We start from the raw sequence: 10,657 nt of genomic DNA, 5'->3' as shown, positions 1-10,657 counted from the left end.
CGGTCCACCTTCAACATTAATACTTTGAAAACACACTTTGAGCGATCGGCGTCGGCCCAAGTTTTGTTCGTCTGTGAATCGGAGACCACTGAACCAATGTTTTAAAAATCGATCGGGAGGCTGAACTGTTTTTGTCTTTGGGCTGCGGGCACCAGTTCGACCAGCTGGTATATATATATATATGTGTTATATGTATTATTTTATATTTAACTTATATTTTTTTTAATTTAATTTTTTATTTTTTATTATAAAAAATATTAAAAATTATAATTTGAAACAAAAAAAAGGGGGTTTTAGCAAAAATAACGGGGCAAGATGTCATAGGACACATAGGTCTCAAAAAAATTACCCGAAATTAAAAAAAAAACCCAATCAAATATCGAAGTATAAAATTATGACCTCCGAAAGTTTTAAATACATTGAATGTACAACCCACAAACCAATTACCATATCAAATGGGTCAACGATCAAACCTGCTAGATTGAATAGTTCTTAACAAAGTTAACAATTTTTTACAATCTATCGGGTTGAAAACATTGCACTCAACAATTATGGCTGCTGCAAGCAAGTCCTCTCAATTATAGAGTTGGGGATACTGATGGAGATGGAAAGAGACATTTCAACGTGCATGACCCAAATTCCTCTCATTTGATTATTGTCATATTTGGGTGTTTTGTAGAAATACAAATTTTAACACCCAAGAAAAGAAAAATAAAATAAAACAAAAGCAACTACAAATCATTATTAAAGCTCAGTTTGGAAAGAGTATAAATATATATATTTATAAACAATGTAAATACATATAAAATACAACATTTTGCGCTCTACAAATTTATATTTATAATCATTCCAAACTGAGCCTAAAATAAAACTCACCGGAAGGAGTGAATGATTTGGGTCTAATATAATCCTGCATTGCATTACCAAGACTGGGTTTGATGACCAGCTATCCTTGGGCAAATTTACTTCTTTTCTTTGGTTTCCACCCAGATTTAGATAGGAAATGGATCTCTTTCAATGTCTGCGGCGTGACTGATTCAGCCGGGTGCTATATGGCCCGATCCAAGTGCCCGTTTGGAAGGGCGCTTGGAATGCAGCTTCTGACATTCCGAGCTGGGCCCCACACGGGAACGACAGAAGCTGTGTTTGGTAAAAATCCGAAAAACCCTTCACTGTGTTCTGAACACTAAAAAATGCAACTGAAATAAGAAGCTACTCCAGGTAATTTTTCCGCGGAACACATGTGTTCAATCACCCTTGCGAAGGGGCTGCAAGATAAGTAGGATCTTCTATTAATAAAATACATTTCAACACCCTACCAACATGATTTAATACAACACTTCTTATACATGCTAGATCTCACTTTTATCATAAATCCTAGTATCATAAGGGTAAATTTCTTAACCCTTACGGTTTAGCTAATTGATTAAGTGTACCCTTACTCTTAGAAAATTGATAAATCCTTTCCCTACTGGTTATGACAATTGACTAACTCTACCCTTAAGTTAAGGTCCATTAAGATTCCATCAAAATTCATTTGCATGTGATATATAATTTTTTTTAAATCCAATTTTACCCTCCACCTCTTTCAACAAAAGATTTAACCTCAAAAGTTGAAAGACTGAGATCGCTGATTAAAGACGTAGAAACTCTATTGGGGTTGATCACCGCATTGAGAACCAAACAAATTAATGCCACTACAACGAAGAGAATCAAACTAGTTAGTATGCGGTGAGCGAGAGAACCGGAATCCACATTTGAAAGTCTAACAACACAATTTCCGTAGCTGACATCTTCCTCTCTGGCACGTGGAACAATGTTCATCCTTTAATTAGATCAAATCAACCCTATCATTCTTCAATCGAACCCGTAATATGAACAACTTCTAAGCATATAAAACATTAAACCAAATAAAAAAAAAATGATTCAGAAAGCCTAACACCGACAACTCTGTTAATTGCAAAATTGCATAAGCCAATGTAACATAGAACAGAGAAGACCCTAGAAACTTCTTCCACTTTTCAAGAACTTTATCAATTTATCTACTATAGGTCCCTTGCTACAGAGCAAGATATGCCGAAATTTCTTACACGCTTCTAATAGTAATAGAACAGAGACAGTCCTAGAATCTTCTTCCACTTTTTAAGAACTTTATCTACCGTAGGTCCCTTGCTACAAAGCAAGATATGTCAAAACTTCTTATTTGCTTCAAGAGTTCAATTCAAGAGATTTCTCTAAAAGGCCATCGTCGATTGGCTTGAGTGGATGGTCCTAGTAATTCAAGTTTAATCCTTGAAAAATTGAGGAAGAATGCATTGGTGCCACTTGGAATGTTGATTGGGTTTAGGTTTCCCAAACCTATCTTGCACTCAATGGAGATGAATATCTCGGTAGCAATATCATTTGATTTATGCCTAGTAGCTAGAACCAGAACATGGGCATTCCCACAACATTCTCAGTAAAAGGTTTGGAATATTCAAATCCAAATCGCCACCGATCAGGTACTTGCCATCATAAATCTATGCTACTGATTAACTCCTCGTCTCTCTACCATCTGCAACGCCAAACATTTAGGTCCCTTGTACATAAAGCATTTGCCTTTGGAAAACCTGAATCTCTCCACACACCTACGCCACATATCGTATACTCTATTGATACGGTTCCACTCATTGATGCCGTTGGATTCGGATTAGATTAGGCGCATTCCCTTATTAGATCTCCTATCTTCCTTTCCATCGTCACCGCCATCACTGGAGAGCAAATGGTTGTTGGCCACCATCTCCTTCCAACTCGATGTTGTGTTCGCCAATAACATTCCCAATCCACACCCATCACGTACAATTACACCCTTCTCAACCAGGGCGTTAGTCCCTCAATCACAGACTACCTTCTCACAAATTCATTATTTTTTAAGTAAACCGACAGACAAGCACAAATTGCTTGATTTAGTAAATATTTCTGGTATTATTTTGAAAAATAAAAAAATAATAAAGGGTAAAATAGTCTTTTTAGTCTTTTTGTTAACGGATCGTAACGATAAAGGAAGTATTAATCAATTGTCAAAAACAATACGAATAGCATTAATCAATTTTTAAACAATAAAAGTACATTTAATCAATTAGCTAAACCATAAGAATAATTTAAAAAATTTATCCATTTCATAATGATAGGATATTGGAACGTATTTTATTGACAGGAGATCCCAAGAAGGGAACATACTGAATTAATATGACTAAGCTCGTAGTCGTAGAAGAATCCAACTCAAATAGAAGCTGTGAGGACCATTACAACTTCAAATAAGCGCACTTCTAGGGACCCATATTTCTGGGCCATCTATCAACCAAACTACAAAACTATTAATGGTTAGTAATCCTTTGGCATGCATACATGGATATTCCACATTATTATTTTTCAGTTCAAACTACAAACCCAGTATAATTAGCTCAAAATGACAATCATAATGAAACCCAGCAGCTGGTCATCAACTTTTAATGTTTTAGCATGGTGGAATATCCTGATGAATCATCAATCAAATGGCAGATCTGCATAATTACAGTTTCTGTACCCTCGGCCTCAACAATGTTCCGCCCAATATGGGATCTGCTCTTCACAAATGGGCGCCTCACAAATACAGAAAATGTTTCCAATACATGATATGATGTGTGTGAGACGCAAGTGTGAGGAGCAGATCCGGTCTCGCTCCGCCTCCGCTCCATCTGTAGACATTGGTCCAGCCCTTCTTTTCAACTGGGGTCTGCTCCTTATAGATCTAGACTTTTTTTTTTCCTTAATGGACTCTGCCAGGAACCCAACGAGCTGGCAAACAAGTGCAGGGTAGGGGCCGTAGGTCAGACCGTCTAATATATGCTGACACAAGGACGACAAAGCACGAGGTCGTGGGCTTGGCCCTTCTTCTGCTGTTTCTTAGACTGCACAAAAGAGAATTCGTGACCGCCCATGTGGAGCAACCACGGCAAAGTGGCAAACAAGTGGAGAGAATAACATCGGAACACTAAGCATTACAAGTAAATATCATAAAACTAGTTCATAATCGGAAACGGAAAGGAATAAGTTGTACGTAACTTGATTGTTCAACTTTTAGCTTTTACACTTGTTAAAAAATTGGAATTCTTTCTAGTCTAGACCATTCAGGCATTCACACCAACAATTTCATGGGTGATAATGGAGCTCGAATCTAATACCCACAACAATATGCTACCCACAAGAATTCATGGCGAGATGTTCCCATGTACGCCTCTAATAACTTGTGGGCAGTGTTTTAAACGTAATTGATCCGGACGGTCGGACCCTTCAGAAATTGTTTAGGTAATTGGTTTTGTTTCATCTTTAATTCGTATTTTGGCCAAAAATAATTAATTTGATCAGTGATTCATTGACCAGGCAGTCAAACTATTAATCTATTCAACCTGGATAGTGCTTTTTAGCAATTTTATTTTAATTATTTTTTTTGTTTTTTAAATTAAAACAAATCATCCATTTGAACTAAACGGTCAAATCACGGACCCAAAAACTAATAGCTAAAGCGATTCTGATTCCAGATCGATTTTTTAAACAATGCTTTTAGGTATTGTGAGTAGCGTTTTTGTATACCGGTTCAGTGATACAAGTATATTGAACATTTGAACTGTTGACAACTTATAATGCTATTCTATTGCTAGGTGCACTTGCGCTGCCAACAATTGTATTCCATCGAATCCTAGGTTGTTCATCGTGCTAGTAATGGTTGGGGTATGTATGTTCTAGTTTGAGCGGTTTTTCTTTTTCCTTGGAAACGTAGACTGGAACTTGGCTTTATCAGCCGTTCAAATCAGGCTACATCCTACTCCGTAAGGCTTGTTTGGTTTGATAGAAAATAAAAGAAAAATGAAAAATTGATTCTCATACTATTGTTTTGTTTTTGAGGCCTGTTTGTTTGTAATACAAACACTGAACTGTTGTATTTATGTACTGCAGTTCACGTTTGTTTGATATGTAAAAAATAATGATTATGAGATGAAAGATGTATTTTTTAAGAGCTTTATACTCTTAAAAAGAGCATTACTATACCTATTTTATTGGATACAATTTTATATTGTTTTGATAATCAACTTTTTAATTAAAGTTAAGATATGGAAGCATAAATTAGTTGGAGCATTTATTGATCGGACCCACACTTATCATCCATTTTAAACAAACAAGATAAATGCAAAAATGATTTAAAATTTGAACCATATTTGCATTTATGAACCAAGAAGAGAATAAATATGCAATATATATATTTCATATTTGTATTACAACCAAACGCAACCTTATTTTCTAATCTATCCAACCTAACACAGTCTAACATTCAACCCGTTAAACCATTTTAAGTCCAGTCTGTCCAACAATGGTCCAACTACAAGGTATATATATATATATATATATAAACCATGTTTCTGTGACCTGCAGGCTCTCCTAATCCTGACGGATTCATAGCCAATGGAATGCTGACATGGCCTATTCAGACGGGACTGTCCATCTCTGAAGTCCGGACTCTGGAGCATCCACTTTTCTGCTTTATTTGTCTGCTTCAGCGCTACTTTCGTAATGCATTCTCTAGTATGAATCGAATAAAAAATACTGAAAACAACTATTCTAATAACTTGCCACGTAGCCAGATAACCATTGCGTTACCCACGGGCAGTGCCATCTCAGCAGTCAACCAAATCAGCCTATCGACATGCGTTTTTTGAAGTTTGAACCTTGTTGTCACGTTTGGTTGGAGGGATTGCATGCTAACTGCGAGAGACATTTGAGCAGTAACCAATGCATGCATGTATACCTGATTCCAGCATTCCTCAAATAATTTAAAAATAACAGAACGTGTTCTTGTTATTGTAGCGTAGAATATGTATTGAGATAATTTGGTGCCAACGACTGACCACACTCACGCTCAAATCTAACTATGATTTGGTCAGCTATCTAGAATGAAAAATATACCCCGGAATTAGTGCCTGTGCTTCACTGAAATTTTATTACTTGGGAGGAGAGAAGCCATCATCTTTAAATTATTATTGTATTTCTGCGTATATCACTGAATCTACATTAAAGTAAGAGGCAATCATGAAGAGAATATCAAATCCAAGGTCCTGCAGAATTCTTACTCAGCTTCAGAGAGCTCAGATATCAGAGGCCATGAAACATCACTGCTCTGATCACTCTTTTTAAATTCTTCTTCTTATAGAAAGAAACAGTGCCTCAGCATCTGCAGATTCCTTACTTTGGTTAGAAAAGAAACATGAAATTTCATTAGTTTATCACATATCAGTCAATCAAAGAAAAAAGGAAACAGAAAAATAACCCCGGAAAGGGGGAGAAAAAAGAGAGAGAGAGAGAGAGAGAGAGAGAGAAAGAACCCAGAGACCCTTTAATAAATCCCTGAAGAAATGAAATTAAGATTTTAATACCCAATTAGTTTTCTATCTTCCTATCTCCTCCTTCTGAATATGGAAACTTCATCCACCATCATCAAGATCTACATCAGAGGACTGTTAACAAGCCCATGCCAAGAAGACCCAAGTCCATTCCAGCACTCTCTTCCTGAGTCCACACCGCCCATGCTTCCATCTCCACCAAGCTGCCATGGAAAACCCCACAAGGCCCTATTCTCACCGTCTCTACCTTTACAGAACTCCTGTTTTGTTGTTGTTGTTATTGTTGCTGCTGTCGTCGTCGTTGCTCCAAGCATTTCCTCGTAAGGCAACATCATATCTCCACAACCATCACCACCACCGCTTGCTATCTCTCCCATGTTACCGCTACCAAGCCCATAATAGAGGCTATTGATACCACTTGGGGCTTCAAGAAAACCACTCCTGAGTGTATCAAGAAAACCGGGAGATATTGTCGTTGTGGAGTTTGTGGTGGTGGTGGTGGTGAGGTTTCCAAGAATATCACAATTGGTAGTACTGAGGTTTCCCAGAATAGAAGCGTCGTGGTTGTCAAGGCTTAACTGCCTAGTGGGTTGTTCCCGGAGTCCAGCAAAGGCAAGGGTGAGGTCACTGGAGTCGTATGGTAAGAGTGGGTGGGTCGGGAGTGGGTTGGAGTTGGTGGTGGTGAGAGTCTGGTCTTGCGTCTTCTTTGAAGATGAAGATCTCTTATTCTTCCTGCAACCTCCGCCTACTGGAACATTTCTCAGTGATCCTCCCTTGGTCCAATACCTCCTGCATGCTTTGCAGAAATACCGTGGTTGTGAGAGGCTGTAGTTGTTATAGTAACAGAACTTGGTATTGGTGGAATCGCATCTTGGACATTTGAGAGCCTGTTCAGGCTGAGGCCTCACTCTCTTCTCTTGCTGTGGTTTCGGGCAAATCAACATGTCTTCTAGCGAGTGCGTAGCCATGGCCTGGATGGATCTCAGAAACACAAAAAGAAACTAAACAATGTTAGAAGGCTCTTGTTTTTTTGTTTTTTTTGTTTTTTTTTTTTTTTTTGAAAAGGGTGTAATTAAATTTCAATGGAAAAATTATCAGTTTCTCGAGGGTTTATGAGACATCAGTTCAAGGATTCTAAAGCTTAAAGTTTAAGGATCAAAATCGAGAGAGAGAGAGAGAGAGAGAGAGAGAGAGAGAGAGAGAGAGAGAGAGAGAGATCTGTGAAACTGTGACTGAAAATTAGTTCCCGAATTGCTTAAGTTTCAAACTGGCAGAGTTTCCATTATCTTCTGGGATTGCGGTTAGAAGAAGAAGAAGAAGGAAAAAATTTTAAAGGAGTCTTATAAAATAAATTAATTGATCTTATAAAAAAATATATGTCTTTGGAATTATAACTAGATGATCAGGGAAGAACATGTTTGGAATCCCCCAGGCCTCATCTTCTTCTCATTATTATTAAAACGTTGATGTTCAGATCAAGTGTGTTAGAATTCTTTATTTCTTTTCATTCCCCCCCCCCCCCCCCCCCTTTTTGTTTGCTTTGCGACTCAGACCACAAACAAGCCTGTCAAAGCTTGAGAAAACCCACATCATAGGAACCTGACGAAAAGGAAATATACACAATCAGACTGATATTCATGTGTTTTATTTGCTCCTTCTTTTTCTATTTTTATTCTGCCCCTACGGAGAGAAAAGAAATTAAAAGTTTACTCAAAATCATTTCCGTTCTGTTCAGACTAATTACTCTAAATTCACTAAAAAACATACGACGATCTTATTACCCTTCTTCAACGAAGAAGAAAAGAGAAAAAGAAGATAGTTGAACAAGTAGAGGAAAAAGAACCAAAAAAAGAGAGAAGTAGAAAATCAGTTTGTGCTAATTGGAGGTCTCTTCTTACCTGGTGTTGGGCGTTTGAATGATCCATCCATGCAAAGTGCAAACCTGATTTCAGTAAGGCACAGTCATGCAAAGTGGAGGAAAGAAGAAGATGATGAACATCTAAATAAAGCAAAGGAAGAGAGAGAGAGAGTAATGATTACACCCCGTACGAGATGATCGATGTGTTTGGCTTGCACGCAGAGAAAGCATGGAAAATTCGAGTCGATCTGCAACGGATTCATGAGGGAGAGTGGGTCCCGGTCGCGTGGATGCAACCATACGTGGACCCCTCGGCTCCCCCCACCACCATAGAGTCATAGACCACACCTTCCGGTTAATCGTCCAAATACTAGAAAAACTCGGCAACTCGCCGGGTCGGCCTCGTACTAAGGCCACGAGAGTATGAGAACGATTCCTGTCCCACATCTCATGTGGTTTTTGGCCCCGCCGGAAGAACGATTATCACCGGTCACAATTTAACAACGCCGTCGGCGGTCGACCCCACTACCAGCTTGCATGCATGCTTTCCCTCCCCGCCTATTCTCTTCAGAATTTTAGACTAGACCATGTCTACGGTCCATACTCCATCGTCCCTACAAGTGTCGGACATGCAACCAACAACTTATTGTGGATTCTTTGAAAAACGGTTTGTGGGACCCTAACAAGTCCATTACGATTCTACCTGTCTAAATCTTAACTAATTTTCGTTGATACATGTCCACGTACATTGCATATTTGTACACGTGGACACCTGAAGTGACGGGTGAGGGACCCAGGAGTTACTCATTTACCCAAACGTTAGAGTCAATATGTGTCGTTGGCTCCTGTTCATTTGAACGAGAAAAAGAGAGATGCAAGAGAAATCCAGAAACCCCCTTCTTGCACCTCTTGTGGTGGGCCACACTCTTTTTTTTTTTTTTTCTAAACTGAATAGGGTCCACGGTGCCATCATTCTTTACCAGTCACATTAGTTGACTGATCAAACTTACCAGTCAAAGAATTGACGGAGAAAAAGAAGCAAAAGTAGAAGGAAAACTGGTGCCTTAGACATACATTATATATCATAGATATGCTAGTAAAGGGAATCTGGCTCTTCGGGAATGAATCTACACATAGAGAAAACTCGGAATGTAGCATGCATGGAATAGAATGGGAAACAAAGATCCGACCCGCCAGCCTACCCATCTGGCCCTGCAGTTGTCCCGTCTACACTAGAAACAACTCAGCGCATTGGAATGAATTCCTTCTTACCATCTCTGAATGGAAGAACCTGGAGATAAAGATTTGCCCATCAGCTTTACGTATTAAGACTGGTGGCAGCGAATACGTAAATCATATCTGTATTGATATTTTTGGTTTGTTATGTGTTTGAAACTTTGAATATGTGGAGCGGGAGACGAGGAAGAAATGGCGAGTGGGCGGAGGGCCTACGAGTGAGTGATTAGTCGGTCGGTGAGTGGGGTCCTTGTCAGATGCCGATGTTGCTCTGAACACGTGGCACCCTGATGTTGCCCAGAGTCGAATATTTCGTTTTTCGAGAACAAAAAAAGGTAAGGACGGCCGCAGACCTCTCTCTTGTGGCGTTGTCTTGTGGTGGGGATAAGTGTGGGTCCCGCGGCTCTCTCCCCTGTGAAGTAAAGGATAATCTCATTTTCGTCGGTGTTAGGTGGATTCGCCAAGGCTGGGAATGCACTGTAATTTTGCCACGTGGCAAGTGCGACACCTTCAAGAGTGACACGATGCCTCCAAACACCCAACGAAACCAACAGAAGAGTGCGCGGTTTCTTTGTTTTTTTTTTTTTTTTTTGTATTCGGGAGACATGCACTATTAATAACTTCCCCTAGGCCCTTCTTCCCCAAAGTGCGGTTGCGAGATTCGATTTCGCGTCAATAATGAAAGAAACGAATCAGCCCTCGATAGGTGAAGAGTACGCGATATCCAATCCGTCAAAATAATTAAATAAACTCCGAAGGTTCTGTTTTTTGACGTACGAGGTTTTCCCTCAGAGGTTTTCGTTTTTGCTCCCTTGTTTTAATCTAGGGGTTATATAATAATCTAAAGGGCGTCGGCCGTCGGTCGGACGTTTTATTTTTCAACCTCTTGTGGCGGCGATAGGAAGAGCCTGTTTCAACCGTAAAAAATATGCTCGAGCCAATTTGTGGCGGCGAAACAGACACATCGACGGGCGGCGAAGAGAAAATCAAAATTACATGCGATGTGATATATGCTATCACGCAGGAAAATATAAGCATCAGTCCCTCTCGGGTCTCACGCTCTCAGCTATCACGCTCAACAAGAAGAAGACAAGGAAAACGTAGATGCCTCGAGCCTAGCTGAGTTGATGAGACTTTCGTTTTCGTTTGC

The 10,657-nt window shown here is 39.3% G+C and overlaps 1 protein-coding gene across 2 annotated transcripts; it reads right to left on the bottom strand.

Moving 5' to 3' along the window:
• Positions 1-6,041: 6,041 nt before the first annotated feature.
• On the bottom strand, positions 6,042-8,737 carry LOC148868303 (dof zinc finger protein DOF3.2-like). Of its 2 annotated transcripts, XR_016107304.1 has the most exons (3): positions 8,312-8,476; positions 6,447-7,384; positions 6,042-6,244 (listed from the first exon to the last, which is right to left on the bottom strand). XR_016107304.1 is itself a non-coding variant. In XM_088970257.1 (2 exons), exons 1-2 carry the CDS (start codon positions 8,336-8,338, stop codon positions 6,515-6,517), a joined length of 897 nt encoding a protein of 298 aa, XP_088826383.1. In that variant the 5' UTR covers positions 8,339-8,737; the 3' UTR covers positions 6,042-6,514. The 2 variants fall into 2 exon arrangements, 1 of the variants encoding a protein (XP_088826383.1); XM_088970257.1 differs by having other exon boundaries at positions 6,042-7,384; positions 8,312-8,737.
• Between the last annotated feature and the right edge of the window lie 1,920 nt (positions 8,738-10,657).

This window comes from Nelumbo lutea, chromosome 2 (genome assembly GCF_056320005.1).
Source record: "Nelumbo lutea isolate HS-2025 chromosome 2, American lotus-T2T, whole genome shotgun sequence".
In the NCBI taxonomy this organism is placed as follows: domain Eukaryota; kingdom Viridiplantae; phylum Streptophyta; class Magnoliopsida; order Proteales; family Nelumbonaceae; genus Nelumbo; species Nelumbo lutea.
This window is presented reverse-complemented; position numbering and strand designations above follow the sequence as displayed.